This window comes from Alligator mississippiensis, chromosome 3 (genome assembly GCF_030867095.1).
Source record: "Alligator mississippiensis isolate rAllMis1 chromosome 3, rAllMis1, whole genome shotgun sequence".
Classification (NCBI taxonomy): Eukaryota; Metazoa; Chordata; order Crocodylia; family Alligatoridae; genus Alligator; species Alligator mississippiensis.
The window spans coordinates 229,805,647-229,822,983 of NC_081826.1; the positions used below are offsets into that span (position 1 = coordinate 229,805,647).

Here is a 17,337-nt window from a genome sequence, read left to right on the forward strand (position 1 = left end):
AATTGAATGTGGGTTCCACTGTGGCAAGAGGCAAATGTGATTCTTTTATATGTATAAGCTGGGAAATAGTAAATCGGGTAAATGAAGGTGACTTTTACCCCAGTAAACAGCTGTGAGGGTATAAACACCCAAAGATGCGCTGGAGGTCCAGCACATCAGAGCAGACTTGATTAATCAAGTCTGTTCCTCATTTGAGCTGATGTGCCCAGCGCTGCATATTTTTAAACTAAAGCACCTTCAATGTGTTTTAGTTCAAAAGTGCGCCACCGCCATTTTCTCAGCACTGATGCGCATTTCGCTGCATATACAAATGCCTGCGCCAGATTCTTTTAAAAGCGCCTGGAACTGTGACACAAGCATATGTACAAATGCCCTAGGTCTTTAGTAGAAAAATATGTAAGAAGAACAAAAGAATGGAAGCTGAAAATTGGATCTTGGTATTCTCATTTAAAACTAGACGCACACTTTTAACTGAAAAGATAAGTAATCACTGGAACAAACTGAAGAGAAGAAGCAGATTCTTCATTTCTTGTGTCTTCAGATCAAGACTGGTTGCCTTTCTGAAGGATGAACTCTAGCATTTATGCTTTAGTCATACTTAAATGTAGGCTCAGTACAGAGGCAACTGAGTGAAATATAATTGCTTATGATATACAGGATATCAGTACATGATTTAATAGTTCCTTTAGCCTTAAAAAGCAACAAATTTATTACAATTAGTGTCTTTGCTCTTGAGAGAGTTGCAGAAGAAGAAAGGAAGCTGAACTATAAATTCTTATTTAAATTGATTGAATATAGTGAATTGACAATTTTTTCCCCCCTTGTGTTACAAATTGCATCCCTACGTAATCATTGCAGTAAGATTTATAGCACTCTGAACTGAAAGGAATAAGTGGCTGATGCAAAAAGTATGCTAGTTTTTCAGGACTCCTGTTTCAGACCCCCAATCTAGGATTTTCATCAGTATTAGAAAATAAAGACAGATGGGAGGACAGCCAGAAAGCAAGGTGTGTTTATCTGTAAATACTATGTATGTGTTCACTTCGTGTTTATTTTAATATAATAAAAGGCTTAGTCCGTCTGTCTGTCTATAATGTTTCTGGCCAACTGCACATGCACCCGGCTGGGTGGCCTGCATGGGCCCAAGTTTGTGCCGCTGCCAGGGAAGTTTGGCAGCGGGGAACATGCCCCAGCCATCTGAGCAGCAGGGCTGCCCCCACCCCTACTTCTGTGCCTGAGGGTGAAAGGGGGATCACAGTGGCAGCGCCCCCCTGTTGTCCCCCCAGAACAGCTGATGGGGGCAGAGGTAGTGGGGAGGGAGGGGATTGGAGAGTGGGGAGGCAGGCTGGGTGGACCCAAAGCAGCAGAGGAGCAGGGGGAACAGGGTCAGACCGAAAGTGGAAGGGGTGAGGAGTGGGGTCAGACCCCAACTGGCAGGGGGGAAAGGGGGATGGGGTTGGACCTGAAACAGTGTGGGGGAGGGGAGGAGTGGGGTTGGAGTGGGGCTAGACAAGGAATGGTTGGGGGAAGGTGGGGTGTGGGGCCTTTCATGGGAATATATATATAAATAAAAAAATAAATAAAATCCTCTAGTTTGTGAGTATAGAAAGGAATGGGTCAAGTACCTACTAACACTTTGAAGTGTACAAACAAAAGGAAGGAGAGGACTTGTTTAGAAATAAGGATGTGAAAGGTTAAATGATTAATTGTTTAACTGATAAGCTAACCAGTTATTGCTGCACTTATCTATTATCCTTTAGCCTGGGGTGGGCGCAGTCTGGCAAGGAAGGGGAAGAAGGGAAGTCACATGGTGCCTCAGCAGGATGCAGGGCAGGCAAAAGGAAGGGAGGGGTGAGGGGGACTAGCACTCATAGCCTAAGAGGAAAACAGGAGCAGCCTAATGACTCATCAGTTATGTAATCAGCTGCTCTGCCCTGCCAACAGAGGGCTTCAGGTGGGCTGTGTTGTCTGGCTGAGCTTGCCTCTTCCCTACCTGCCGCCTAGTCAGAGGGCTTGGGGAGGCAGGAGTGGATCCCAGCAGCGGTTGTCTGAGCTGCTGTGTTATCAGTTAATCATTTAACTGATATAATTAGAGGAGGTTAAACAAATATTTTTTTAAACCGTATTTACACCCCTGTTTAGAAACATGCTAGCTAGGGAATAAGTGGGTTAGACTTAACATGGTGATATTAAGATAAGAGAAAAGGTAGGCAAAAGCCTTGCAGTAAAAGTCATGTAAGCACCATTGGTTGATGTATTAAAACAAAACCCTGGATTGGAGAAAGTGCTAGGACCAGAAGGATAGGTTTTCAAGATTTACCATAATTGGGGCAAATGTCCTAATCCCTTTTGACAATCTGACTATAACTGTTACAGTGTGAAATGCTTTCTATCCTTGAAAACTTGTCTCTCAGAGAGCTATCTTAATGCAAGCTTTTGCATTTTTTTTTTTTAATTGTCCCTCTACTGTTTTGCCGGGCCAGGGTGGGAATCTGCTGAGCACTTTCAGACCAGGCTCTACAGTGTAAAAAGAATTGCATTAGCAAATGAGTAAATGGGATAGCTTCTCACTGCTCTGGCATCTAATTAAGCTCTGTAAACTAAAAAGGTAGTACAGCCTGCTTAACATTGACTCAATATAGCCAGTATTTACTGAGAGAAATGAATAGATCTTGGCAGGTCCAGTGAGTTACCAGGACTTGTTGATGGATTCAGTGATCAGGATATCATCTGTTACATACTTGTTTCCTGGAGCAAGATTAGCCAGCCTTCTTAATGTCACTACTCCCAAATCCATATTTTCCAATGTTATTATTTTTACAGTTACTTGTATGTACTAGGCAGTTTCCAGACTTTAAAGTAGGATGATCCTGCTTCACTGTCCCTCAAGAGCTTGCCTAAGGATAACAAAAGAAAAAAACTTGGCACCTGTAAAAGAGGCTTCTGCAATCAGTGTTCCCATTGAAAAACTGCATCTAGGTTACAATTAGTGTCTTCCATTGGTTCAAGGGTATGTGTTGTAGCCATCTTGGGCTAAAGACAGACAGACAAGGTTCTTTGGGTAAATCTGATACTCTCTTCTTAGATCAACTACTTGGATCACATCAGAAGTGTGCACTGTATACTCTCTCACACCCAACTTTTCTTCTTTTTTTTTCTTCTAGTACACAGGCGAGTTAATTGATGTGAGAGCATGGTTCTGGGTGCATTTGATTTTAAATCAAATCGGTTTAAATCATGATTGAAATCCATTTTTTAAATCACTAGTCAGGAAGCCTCAATTTAATCTACAGAAAGTGCATTCTTGTTGTTTGATAGCCTTTATTTGTTTAACTTCTTGAAACTTTAGACTTTTAGAGAAGGGTAAGGACTTGGCTGTGTACACAAACTTGCAGAGCAACAATAGGGCTGATAGGGGGATAATCAGGTCTGTTATCTCTCATCTCCTTTTTTTTGGAAATGTTTTCGTATTCCAGGTCAAATTAACCAAATTGGTTCTGAATCCTTTTGGTTGAGCAAAACTCAATTGTTCAAACATACAAAGTTATGGCATTATAGCCTGTTCAGCAGAATGGGCTGTTTGAAATGGTATCACTTTGCAGAAAGCATTTTAAGATTCATTGGGCCAGAAGGAGGAAGCAATTAGCCACAGTCCAGTGATCAGAAGGACACTGACTCAGGTAGAAGTCCTGGGGTCTGGTACCTGTTCAATGACTGTATATCCAGTGATGTTCCATGTAAAAGTTAAGTGTGCTGACAAGGTTAGACCCTGTCAGGGAGGGAGTCAAAGCGACTCCTGATTTGATGATCCTGGTTGGAATTTTGTTCACCCCTAAGTCCAGTCTGTTCAGCCTGGTTGAGACCAAGGATCTTTCTGTACAGAAGCAGAACTTTTGGCTTGTGGAGAGCTCTGACCAAAATGTAAGTGAATGTTTAGGTCCAAACATCCTACATAGGTTATTTTGTGTATCTGGCTCTTAGTTTTTTAGATATATTTTATATTTGGATAGAATTTTTTCCCCTTGTGCCATCAGTTCAGTTAAAAGTGGAAGTACTCTCATCCTCTAGTAATATAAATTGTTTGGCACAATTTAGCACAGAGAAACTTTTAATTTGATTAGCAGAACAGCTATGAAAGATATTGTTTAAACAATATGGTAGTGGACGTGATATATAGACAGGAATTATTACCTATTAAGCCAGCTCTGTTTTCTGTCACATACTTAATTTAAGGCACAATGTAAATGAGCCACAAAAATGTTACAAGTTTTTTGTGGAATATTTTTGTGGCTTGTTTCCCCTTTTGTTCCACCATTAAGTCCTTGAACATGTGGCAACATTACTATTTATGGCACGGTTAACAGGTCAATCTTGTCTTAATTATAATATCTGCCAGCAGCCTATAATGCGGTTCTTAAAACTTATGTGAAAAACAGTCCATTAATGTGTGGCTTACACACATCTTTCTTAATATCCACCAGACAAGAAATTCTATAGATTGGCTTTTGGTACTGAAAATAAGCACCTGATTCCACAGAACTTTGAGTAAAATAGCTGACTTCTACAGCCAAATTATGCTTTCATATAACCACAGTTCTGGAGTGCCCCCTGCTCTAGGGTCAGGGGAACCGTTTTTATGATTCCAAGAACAGCCTTTAGCAGCATCCAGCTTAACACAGAAAATAGCCTTCTGTAGGTATGTCATCACCAGCAAATTTAGCATGCATTTGAGTAGTGCTTCAGGTTTTCATGCCAGAATGTAAAAGCCACCTGTGCAGCTGCACCATTCCTGGCAGTTGATGTAATGTAGGTATTGACATTACATAGATAAAATGCACAAGTGCACGTAAAGAAACACCCTGCCATCAGTATAAACCAACAACTTGATCCTGCTTGACTTTACTGAAACCTGAATGATTTTTGACGAAAGAATTCCTGGAATAACCAAGAAAAATAGAACTTTTACTTAAAGAAAAGCATGGGCTCCAAGACACAAACTTAATTCTCCATCCACCTTTTCGGTGGCTTTCAAGAGCAAAAAAATAATTAATTGTATCCAAGGAGTGTAAAAAGTGATCTTCCGAGTTGAAGAATAAAATATTATGTAATTGGAGTGCTGAAAAGCAGTGTAACAATTGAAGTGAATTTTAATTGTATTAATATATGTCCTTGGTATTGGACATGAGAGCACTTTTCTATTAGGTTGTTCGAAACTGAAATTCATTTTGCACTAGAAATCCTGCTATATAATAGATCAGGATCTTTTACGTACTATTTCAGGTTGTCTTAAACCTTTTACTCTACCCTCTTAGTAAAAGCAGAACGATTCATTTAGTATAAGTTTTATTAGAGTGTTAAGATCCCACATGGGTTATTATCTTGCATGGCTACACTTAATGAAGTTACCTAATGTAAAGAATCCATCACTATCCCTTATGACCTGGAATGTTTGTTCTAGGAGATGTGGTTTGACTAATGCTCTTTTTTCCATCCAGGAGAAAGATGAACCTAGGGCCAGTTAACTCCTGTGATATTGCTCTTAGGTTTAACTTGTATAGCAGTGGTGCTCAACCTCCTGCTCTCAGAGCCATCTGACCTGTGGGGCTCAACATGGGTCCAAAAATTTGGTGGCAGGGGAGCAGTATTGGGATTAATTGCTCCCAGAGCTGTGGTAATTAATGCTGCCACCAAATCTCTGGACTCACGGGGTGTCCCGTAGTCCAGATAACATGGCCCCATGTGCCAGATTGAGCCAGCGTGCGGGCTTGCATCAGAGCCAATTCTAGTTCATGATTGGGCTTCCACACAGGGTCATGCTTAGCAGGGTCCAGTATGTGCCAACCCCACAGCGGATCAGGCTGGCAGACTGACCCCATATCACTCCTCCATCCTGTGGGATGGAAAGGGTGAATACCACCGTTAATGAGATCAATCACAAACAGAAGTTTGTGCCAGATATCAGACCTGTTAGCATCAATGCATGGCTTTCAAGGAAGAAGAATTAAACGTTCTCCTTGCTCTATATTTTAATTCTGCACATAAAGTTATGGGGATTGGGAGACTACAAATTGTAGAAATCAGGGAATATGTTTATAGAAATTTATGGATAAATGCCAGTCTTCTGACCTGGTAGAGTGGAGTATGCAGGGTTTTGTAACTTTCTGCTGTGTTTTGTCTTATCGGTTCAGATAAAAATCGCTTTCTTTTTTAAAGTATTTCTGTGAAGTAGCTTTTTTTTTAATTCAGTACTATTTAAGGAATGCCACATTCAAAGTGCAGGTGTCCTTGCATTCTTTTTCATAGTGTGTATTTAAGACAAAATTGTCATTATGTTTATTGGCAGCATCTTTTCTTTCCTTGCGGCTGGTGGGCCAGTGTAACTTTTGAACTTGGAGTGTAGTACATGAAAATATGCAGATCTGAAAGAGTCTAATATGCTTAGACTGTTGTGAAAAAATGGGGATTAACTTAATAGTGCTTTGGACAATTTTGTCAAATAACTGAAGTCTGACTTTTAGAGGCTTACAATAATGATTCATGGCCTCGTCATTCAGAGACATGAAAGATATGAGGAATGATAGGGATCAGGAATACAGCAAATTTGTGTGTCAAATTCCTGTTTTCAGTAGAGCTAATTCTTTGCAGGCCTAGGTTCTTTATCTATGGAAGATGAGTCCTTAATGAGGAAAAATGGGAAATTTAGGGGAAACCAGTTCTATGAAAAAAACAGTTCTGGCTTATAAAAATGGTGATAAAAATAGAAACTCGCAAGGATTTGTTTTCCCTTCACTTCTCTTTAATCTAATTGTTTCTGTTTTGTTTTTGTTTTTCCTCTTACAGCAATGGGTCAAGAGGCTTGTAAACCTGCGTGGCCCAAACCAGCAGGAGGATATCAGACTATTACAGGCAGAAGATATGGAAGAAGACATGCTTATGTCAGTTTTAGACCATCTTTGACCAATCAAGACAGAAATGTGAACCAGCACAGTGAAGAATGTGAAGGGTTAGAATTAGATGATGTTCCGAGAGAGGAGTCTTTATGTGCGTGCCATGTAATTCGTAACTGAGACGCTTTCTGTGGGAGAAGAGGGAGGTGGGAATATACAAAATATGTTAAATTATATGAACACACCATATTTCCCGTCTTTCACAGCAAGAAACTCAACTATATTTAATTCAAACAGTTTAATTAAAACTAGTTTGTCTTTTAAAATGTTTAAATTCACATCATACAATAAAGTTGGACTACACTGAATTAGTTTTATAAAATCTAGCTAAATATTATAATTTGAATCGTAAATATATTATGATAAATATCTTGTCATGGCTTACCAGCTGCAAACTCTTGCATAATTTCCACTTGGAAAGAAAATACCTTGTGTTTCTGTTTTCTCATAATGCAACCAGATGACAAAATATTTTACATACCACTGAGCAACACATTTTTCTGTGGTGCAACTCCATCTACCTCGGTGGAGCTATATCTGGGATTAATTTAACCACATGTGAAATATTTAAAGACTAAATAAAACTGAAATACAGATGGAACTTAATTCCATAGCATCATGATTATTCAGTTTTCCTAGGGTTTTTTTTTCAATTTCATTAGTTGTTTACAAAGTTAGAGTGCAGTTAAAATAACTCCATGTAGAAATTCATAATGACTTATTAGATAATACATATAGTTTATTTCCTTGCAAGTGCAAGATTGGTACCTGTTATGCATCTGCTAGTGGGATTTTCTTAACAGTCTAGTTTTTTAAATTCCATCTAGTATGTTCTGTTTCTTCCCTTGGAAAATTATTTGACCAGCTAAAAGTTTTCATTTTTGGAAGCTTTTCTTTATGTTCTCCCTAGCTGTCAGTTGACACTAAATTTCCTTCTGTTATTCTTGAAGGTTTTTATTATGCTGAGCTATTCCATTAGTTCTCTTTGTTTATATCTTGCAAAAGTTACTGCTCAGTTATGTTCAAATATTTACCTCATTTGCATTGTTAGCTCGTGTATGCCTCAAGTGAGGGCTAGACCCTGACTATCTTTGGTTTTTTTCAGTTTATCCCCTCAAATACCTCTAGTTTTGTCACTGTTTTTTTTTATAGTACAAATCTAGGTATTTCCCTGTTCAGGTTTTTACAAGAAATATATAATTAGGGAATATATACCATCTTCGTCCATGCTTATTCCTCTGCTTATACAGCCATGAAATCTTTTGAATATTTTTTCTTCTTAATACTGTTTCCTTGCCAACTTGTATCTAATAATGTTGTGTCGTATTATCTCTACCTTTTTTGCCATGACTATTTTCCAGTTTTCTCTCATTCATCAAATATTTGTGTTTTTGGTATATTTTTTCCCAGATGTCCTAGCTTGCATATTTGTAAATTAATTCCCATTTTATATTGAGAAAAACCTGACCAAAACATTGGAAGGCATTCCCTGCTACTTCCGTGGTATCCTTGTCTGTCTGAACAGCCACAACATGGACTGAAAGGACTTCAGTTTAATGTTAGGTAAAGAGCCTCCTCTAACATTACAGTGAATGCCTAGTACTCCAGTGGTTGCATACATAATCCTCATATGGGAAATATCAGTCTGCAGCGTTCTGTTTTAGAAATGAGTGCTATCACTTAACTCATTTCTGGCATGCAGTAACTGTTCAGATAAGCCTAATAAGTTCATTTTAAATCCAAATATTGAGCTGCCACGTGGTGTCTTAGCTGGGTTGCTTTGGCACCCCAATATGCCATGAGACCCTTTTTTAGGGGTTCTGCGGCCAAGTAAAACTGTCCTACTCATGTTGTGCAGAGTCTAGCTGGACTCCTGCTGCAGTTGCTCTTTGATCTGGTTCCACATGAGGTACATGGGGAAGTTTTCATTTGACAGTGGTGGCAGCAGGGCCCTAGCTGAGAACCACTGAGGTAAGCTGGGGCAGTTCAGCAGTGATTCTACATTGCAGTGATGCTAGATTCAGAGAAGTTATGGAGGGGTGCTTTGGATCTAAAAAGATTGAGAACCATCATAGGTAGTGGCCACTTCTAGTACAAGGAAATACAGGTTCAAAATTTGCCTCTGTGCAAGTCAGATGTTTCTTAAGCAGTTTCCTCACTACAAATATATTTGAATTCTTTGCTTTTTAACATTAACACTCATTTAGCCAAATTTCTCTTTCCCCCTGCATCTGTCCCTGTTGTGCAGGACTTCTCACTTTTAGCTCTTCTTTAAGCACATATATTCTCTGCTACATTTCTGTTCAACCATGCTTATCTTATTATTTTCTATCTGAAACCATTGTATCTCATATACATAAAGCTTTCTGTGCCTTTAACAGCAGTTAAATTTAAGCGCATGAATCAAAGGCTGTCTGTGCAAGTTGAGGACTGCATGTTCAAACTCCAGTTTGCATGTGCATTTATCAAGGTCATACAGAAATGTGCGTGCTTTTGAAGTTTTATAGCCAGCTTTAACTTCAAAGCTAATCCTATATAATAATTTTCTTTATTTAAAAATTCTCTAGCCAGTTTTCAGAGTCTGAAAATTGTCTTTATTCATTGTCATGTTACTTTCAGAAGAGTCCATCAAACCTAATTGGGTTGGACTTACTGTTGCCAAGTGGAGCTTCTGCATTTGTTTTCCTTATTAATTTTTCCTTTAAGTCAAGAGTTACATTGTATATTGCAGGTACAAGCTATTCTGTTATAAAATGCCATATGTAGTCTTTTCTAAACCATGGTAATAAGTGCTATTTATCCAGTATATGGGTAGTCTAATATAATATTTATTGGGGGAAAAAAATCTCATTGCCATCTTTGGGCTCAGTTTTAAAAGGTGGAACTATTAATGTATTAGCTGATAATGAATGCCTGTGATAACTGTCTGATCATCTAGTTGCACTGTTACTCCAGTTAATTGCCAGCTTGTTCATGAGCATTGTTAAAAAGAATATGTAAATGCAGATTCAATCACTTCAATATATTCTTTTTTCGCAATTTTTTTATGAAGGTTCCAGTCCGTTGGTTCCAGTTTGTTCTGCTTTATCAGATGAACCTTTGATAGAAAGTGCTGGATCTGAAGTTCCTGTTTGTCGAACTATATTGAGCCAAACTATTGCAACAAATGACTTGCCATTTTCTCCATTTCGATACAATGTGGAAGAAGACCAAACCTCAGGAAGCAGTGTAAATCCTGATGAAAAGCCTGAGGATTGTTCAGATTCTGTTTCTGGAGAGAGTAATGATCTGAATGGTCAGAATGGAATTGCTTTTGTAAATATTGACTCTTATGAGCCAGACAGCAGTGATGGAGAAGATGATGATGATCAAGTTGGTGTTTCTTTGACAAAAGAGGAAGCGGAAACACTTCAAGAAAGTCTTGATAACATGATTTCTGAGTTAGAGAAAGGGGTAGAGTCCTTGGATGGTCTGCAGTCACGATTGTCTACTTTTAACCAGAATGCATCTAGAGAAGGTTTGGTAGAACTAGAATCAGTGCCTTTTATGAGGTGTTCTAGCATAGATTCAGACCTTGCCCATCAAAACAATAGGACACTTGAAAAATCATCTGCAGATGAAGCTGCCCTAAAAAATAACTTAAGTAATGCTAGTTTTGAAACACAACAAAGAAAAAATGTAGCAGATGTTGTAATCAGAACCCCTGTAGGAACTTGTAATGAATCAAATGCCAATGATGGCAAGACTGAACGAGGAAATTCACCTGAGCTGGTTGTGAGGCCTAAAGTTAGAAAACAGAATGCTACTAACCAGTTGGATAGAAAGAAGCTGCTAGTTACAAGTGATGATGAGGAGAAAAGTAGTACTAGAAGGCGGAGTGAGATTGTTGAAGTCCAGCAAGGCAGTGGAGATTGTGCCTTCCGAAATGGCAAAGAAAAAATGAATTCCAGTATATTCTTTGACCCAAAGGACTATGAAGGTGCTCAGAAGAAAACAAAAAGTGATCTAATAAAAAATGTAACTGTTCAAGAAAGAAAAAATATATTAGATGATAGCACTTTCTGGGATGAGTTTGAAGATTGCAACAGACATTTATCTGGGTCCAACAAAGATGAAGACAGGTAAGGTTTTACTATCTACGTATGCATGCATGCATGCATGCTTGAGTGTTAATGTCACATCTTACTTTGTAAAATAATGTACTGACCTGAATAACTTTAGCAACTAACATGAAGATGCAATATCTAAAAATAAAAAAAGTTTGTGGGGAGGCAGGAATGATCATATAAAACAAGTTACCAGAAATTTAAATTATCCTTAACCTTCTTATGTATTAAACAACTCTCTTCTCCCAGATTTCTGTGCAGAAATTGTAAAGATGCTGGAAATTGGACTGGGTGAATGGAATTTAAAGAGGTTTTTTGGCAACTTTCTGTAGTAAGCAGCCTGTATTGTTTTTAGAAGTTTAACTATTTCTTTTATGACTTCCAAGAAGGCGTGTTCGTGCCCAGCAGCAAAGTGAAACTTGTTAGCAACTGGAACTTTTGTTTTTCATTTTTCACAATGCAGTCTGCTTTGTATATCCTCTGACAGCAGCAAACTAGTGAGTAGTGTAGGATGGAAACCTGCCTTATGTAATATCCTTGCATCATGAATAAAATGTTAAGTTTTTAAATCCATAAAATACATTTAAAAAAAAAAATTCACAATGAGAGATAGAAATCACAATTTTAATTTACAGGTTTTTATAATCCTCACTGGAATTTTAATTAATATAGATAGAAGAATTAACCTTAGGTAAGCAAAAAAAAAAAGTGGGTATTATATCAAAAACAATTATTCTAAATGCTTAAGAAAGTATGATCTTAAAAACAGTCTTAAAGTAGTTATTCAGCCTTTGGCTTGGCAGGGGGTGGGGGGTTTGGTTTATAAAAATACTAATACAAAAACCCTGCAATAGTGGGACATTGGACTTGCCTTAATCAGTGTGACTTTAAGATAGCAAGGTTCCCAGGCCATCCATACTCATGTGCATAATTCTTCCCTTTCCAAGGGATCCAAGCCAAGCTTCTTAAAGTGCCCATCAGAATATAGACAGACAAGGTTCTTTGGGTGAATCTGAGATCTTTTATTAGACCAACTTAAATAGTTGGAAAACAATTATTAAGCAAGCTATACTTAAATAGGTGGCCAAGTGTTTTTTAGAGGCAAACTGCCTACAGTTCATAATGAACAAGATCATTTTACTTGAAGGGGTGGTGAAAAGAGGGTAAATTCATTCACTTTCACTTTGGTGGTTTTATCTAGTTGCTTCAGCTGGGTTGTTTAGGGAGCAATGGGTTTTTCACTGCGAGAGAACTGTTCTTGAGCAGGCTGTAGTATTTTCTATAAAAAATTGCATACGTCTGTTAGGAATAACATGCATTCATCTTTTGGCCCTTAACTACTTTTTCACAGAAAGAAACAATTCCCTCTTGTCTTTACAAGCAGTTATAGGATTCTTACTGAAAAGTGTGCTACAGAATAGAAAATGTTCCTGTATAATCATAAACACAAATTTGAGAGCTGGATTAGGGCCTTAAGTGGCTGAGGACAAGGAACACACATGGTAAAATTCACCCTCCCACCATTTCTTCATTGCCTCTTGAGCATCAAACTGAACTTATTATTGTTTAAATGAACCACCTTTTAGTTTAATGAGCACTTATTGATGAGATATCCTATTTGAAATAAGTTGGAGTCTGGATAAGAACTTAATGATGTGAGTAAGGGCTTTAAACCTGGGCCTTTTGCTAGGTCTGAAACTTTTTTTTCCCAACACTTTTTAATTAAGTTGCAAAACATCCATGGTCAATGCAGTGGTGTACTATTGTGTCTTTACCATATTTAGGAATTCTCTTAAGAGCCATGGTCAGGCCCATGTTATGGTAAGTCCTGTAAAAATGCATAAATATTTCTGTTCCCATGACCTTGAATCTAGGTATTTTAGAAGCTCTTTTCCAGATACTATTTGAAATTATTGCCCAAGAGGAAACAAAACAGTAACTTGATCATTTCCCTTCTCTGCTACTGCCTGGTGCAGCTCACTAGGGTTGATTTAGGGGTGTCAGTTTTTCAGTAAGAACAGGATAGGTTTCTAATCGGTAACCTATCTCCTCATCTTGTGCATCTGCTAACAAAGTTTTTCCTCTTTAGTTTTTGGTAGACTCATAGAAAAATCAGGCTGATAAGGACTTTATTTATGCTTACATGAGACCTATTAAACTGGTTTATTTCCATCACTTAAGTGGTGTTTAGAGTATGAAAAATTGTCTGCATAACCTATTAAGGCCAGTACTGCAAGAAGTCCTAGCTAGAAAAGAAAAATTGACCATGTTATTAAAAATAACCAACCTTCAAAAACAAAAAAGAAACTTCAAAAGTTGAAGTCTTTAAATTAAAAAAGAATGGACTGAAAAGGATTGTGAACATGAGGGTATACTCATTAACAGGTATGTATTCTAGGGGTTTATTGCTGTAAAACCTTGGTTTTTTCCTCTGCTGCTACCAGGTGTTAAATGAGGAGAAACTACACTTTACAATTTAAGCATTGGCTCCCATGATGCAGCCTACTGCTTTGCTGTAGAGTGGCAGGTAAGAAAAATATGAACCATATGCTTGTGTGTACTCTGCACTGTGATGATGGAAATAAAAGAAACCACTAAATAGGACACACAGATTTTAAAAAAAAACAAGCAAACCTACAAATGCTGTAGTAGAAAATGTACTATATATAAAAGTTTTGCCTTATCTACAGATTTATCCTTCTAAATAAATAAAGTGCATATGACTCTACCCTGGATAATTCTTTAAGAGGAAAAATATCTTGAACAATTTGCATGTTTCAGGGTTTCTAAAATTTCATACCCATACATGATAAAAGGATTATTTTAAAGAGAGCATGGATATCATAACAGGCACCATATACTACAGCCTCTGACTTCATATTCAGAACCTTTCCAACACACCTGAAAAGCCCAATTCAGGTGGCTAGCTTGCAGAAATGAGTGACGTTACAGTCTTGCTTTCTCCCCTTCAAGAGGTGCTTGGTTATTACGATGATAGCATAATGTAAGAAGCCACAGAGGAATCCTGTGTGGGCACTAGCCTTTTTCCTTTATTCTTATACTTTGCGTATCAAAAAGTCTGACTGTGACTATCTGAAATGGGCAGCCCTGTAAAGTGTGAACTTTTAAAAATAATGTTCAAACAGAAAATATCTGTGTAAACTCAGAGACAACTTTGGGACAACTTGTATACGTACATCTGTCACTATTAGGAATGATGTAGTTGCATTAAAACTTCTATATAAATAAAAGTGCATTTTTTCCACAAATTGTTACTGTTAGCTAGTGATGAATAGAAAAGTGAGATAAGAGTTTAGAGATGAGGATTGCTGGAGTTTTAGTATAGTATATTCTTAATAGATGGTATTTTTATAGAGGACTGTAAAATGCAAAATATTATCAGTTCAAATTTAGATTTTAGCAAGTCCTGTTCCATATGATAAAACACCAGAATTGGTAAGATAGAGAAAATATGATGTTTTCCATATGATAAAACACCAGAACACTGGTAAGATAGAGAAAATATTTATGCTTCAAGATGTAGATTGCATGCAAATTTCTTGTCTCCTTTCTAGTATTGCAACATACAATAGCTTCAATTTATTTAAAGCATGGATAAAATTACTGCCTAATTTAAATAAATCATTACATTCTCTTCGCAAATCAAAACAATAAATATAGCCAGATTTAAATGCTACTGGAGTCTCTCTCAGTATTTCAAACACAAAAACCCTTTAAGACAAACTCTGTAGTTGGTACAATTAGGTTTAGTTTATGCATATGACTAGCCTCTAGGCATTTCAGCTTACGGTCTTAAAATTGAAATATCTCTGGGACTGACATCCTAAAATGTGGATAAATATTCTGTAATTTTAATTTTGTACACCTCACATCTTAATTTAATATTGACTTATTTGAATTAAACAGTGTAAAATAAAAGTATTCAGAACCGTTAAGAGATTGCAATATTGACAACCCCAAACATTCAGTGGACCACAGAAATCATGACTTAAAATCGTAAGACTTTAAACAGGTTCTTTTTATTGGCCGCCTTTTAAGGTTTATTTGGTTCATATTTTCACAGACCATGAGGTCTGAAAACTTCATTTATTCTCATATGCCTATGACTCCAGTGTCTGGGACTGTTCAGCAACTGCATTTTAGACCCGTGGCAGGCATTGCATTTATGGCACAGCTTATATGTTAATTGTGCCATAAATTGCAATGTGCCTCATGTCTAAGCAGTTTACGACACAATAGGTCTAGGTGTCTGCTTCAAGCACTGAGTCTCGTAGAGACCATATAGAAACCAACCCTATTGCCTGTTCAGGGACTGGAGTTCATAGGAGCTAACCTGAGCGTCCTTCTGGCCAGAGTTCATCTGCTCTTGGGCCTGTTCCAGACTTTACCCTACCCCACATTGCAGCTTCACCGAACAACACTGGTGAGGATTACTGTGTCCATTCTAGGCCACATGGTCTCTTGTATCTTTGTGATCCTGTATACTAGACATGCAGTCATGGTTATGGTCAGTACATATTTTAGGAAGATATTCCCTGGCTATGAAGGTAAATTATCTGCTGATCAGATCTGCCCTATCCAATGTATGCAAGGAAGCCCTATTCCTCCCCTCTAAGTAGTTAGTAACCACTGTGGCAAGGGTGGAGAATGTCAGTTGCCTTCAAGGAAAAGAGTTCTTTTGCCTGTCAGCGGCAAAGTTTTAATCTGAATGCTCTGGATTTGGGAGCAGTATGGAGAGCATGACCAGTATTCTTACCTTGCATGCAAGCTATGATGGGCAGTATAGTCAGTTTGATATCAGCCGAAAAGGGACGTGTGAGGAAAAGTTGTCAGCCCTAAGATGCACCTTTTTTAATGGTGCATCTTCCAGGGCTCCAGAACATCAATGGACAGACTTGGCATGCATGCAGCCTTGATCCATGAGTGGGAAATCAATAACTGTCCTTTATGTCAGTGGTGTTGAACCTGTCCAGCCCCATGGGCCAGGTAAGTGTCATGGGGCTTGTATGCAAGCATTATCTAGCGTGGGGTGGCATGTGAAGAAGGTCCACTGGTGCAATCCAGCACACTGTTTCAGACTTGCGTGCTGGATCTGGCTGCAGATTGACCCCACATGTTGGTGTGGTGTGATCTGGCTCATGAGATCATGTCATCCAACCCATGAGGCTCCCCATGGCTCCTGAAGTTTGGTGGCAGGATAGAGGTGGCAACATTAATTGTCACGGAGCTGTGATTTGTCCAAAATTCCTTACCTAAGTTTGCCATTAAGTTTTATCTGGGCCAACAAATCAAGCTGCTGATGTATTTTCCTAGAGCCTTCCTCCTCTAGAGTTTGAGGCACTATAAGCACTTGACATGGAGAGCCTTGTCCCTGTGCTAGTATAGGACTAAGCCTTTCAGAAAGCCTCTTCAGCTGTTTGCCTTTTTAAGCAAGATAACCAAAGGTGCTTTCTCCCCCTCCCCACAGGCCTCAGCTGAGAATCTGATCAGATTAAGGGTTCAAATGAGCTATGAGAGCACTAGGATGGACTCACTTTTAGTTGTCAGAGTTTATTCCACCAGAATTGGGCATCTTCTGCAGGGCAGCCACATGCATCACTGTACACACCTTTACTGTTGTGGAAGTCTTTGAGGCTAATGCTGCGGCTGCTGCTTACCAGGAAGTGGGTTTCTAAATCCTAGGCAGTGTGCTTGGAGTCGCCCACAGTGAGAGTGCACATGTGAACAAGTCCTCAAAGGAGAGAGAACTCCATCTGCTGGTAGAATAATTTTTCTTCTGAGGGGTATTCTATTTATATTCCATATCCCTCTGAAGCAGGGGCGAGCAATTATTTCAGGCAGAGGGCCGCTTACTGAGTTTTGGCAAGACATCGAGGGCCACATGACAGGCAGCCAGGGGCAGATAAATATAAATTTTCTAAATGTTGCCCACCCCTGCCTGAAGCAACTGAGGAGCAAGAAGTGTGCAGTCCTCTTTACATGTTTAGCACTACGCATGAGGAGGTGGTTATGAAGTGTACTATGTGAATAAAGATAAGGCAGAAAAGTCTGTGAGCTGCAATGCTTGAGGTACATAGCACATTCCTAGTGAAACTATGCTTATGGATATCACATCACAAAAACTCCTGTTACCTTCAAGTATCTTCTCCTGTGTAGATCAGATGGCTCTCAAAGGTATTTATGAACTAATCCAAAATAGCAGTTAATGTGGCTGAAAACTCCTATTGAACAGATTTTATTTACTGTTATTGTGTCAGAATAAT

At 38.5% G+C, this 17,337-nt stretch overlaps 1 protein-coding gene across 2 annotated transcripts in view; it reads left to right on the top strand.

Moving 5' to 3' along the window:
• The window catches only part of PJA2 (praja ring finger ubiquitin ligase 2), an 84,497-nt gene that overhangs the window by 33,408 nt on the left and 33,752 nt on the right, over nucleotides 1-17,337 (top strand). Inside the window, exons 1-3 of one of the 2 annotated variants that reach the window (XM_019484296.2) lie at nucleotides 6,952-7,041; nucleotides 8,358-8,510; nucleotides 10,000-11,068. In XM_019484296.2, the coding sequence (XP_019339841.1) occupies nucleotides 8,504-8,510; nucleotides 10,000-11,068 (1,076 nt within the window). In that variant the 5' untranslated portion in view covers nucleotides 6,952-7,041; nucleotides 8,358-8,503. Of the gene's footprint in view, nucleotides 1-6,840; nucleotides 7,042-8,357; nucleotides 8,511-9,999; nucleotides 11,069-17,337 lie in introns of those variants that run through there. The other variant, XM_006270888.4, reaches the window with a different exon arrangement.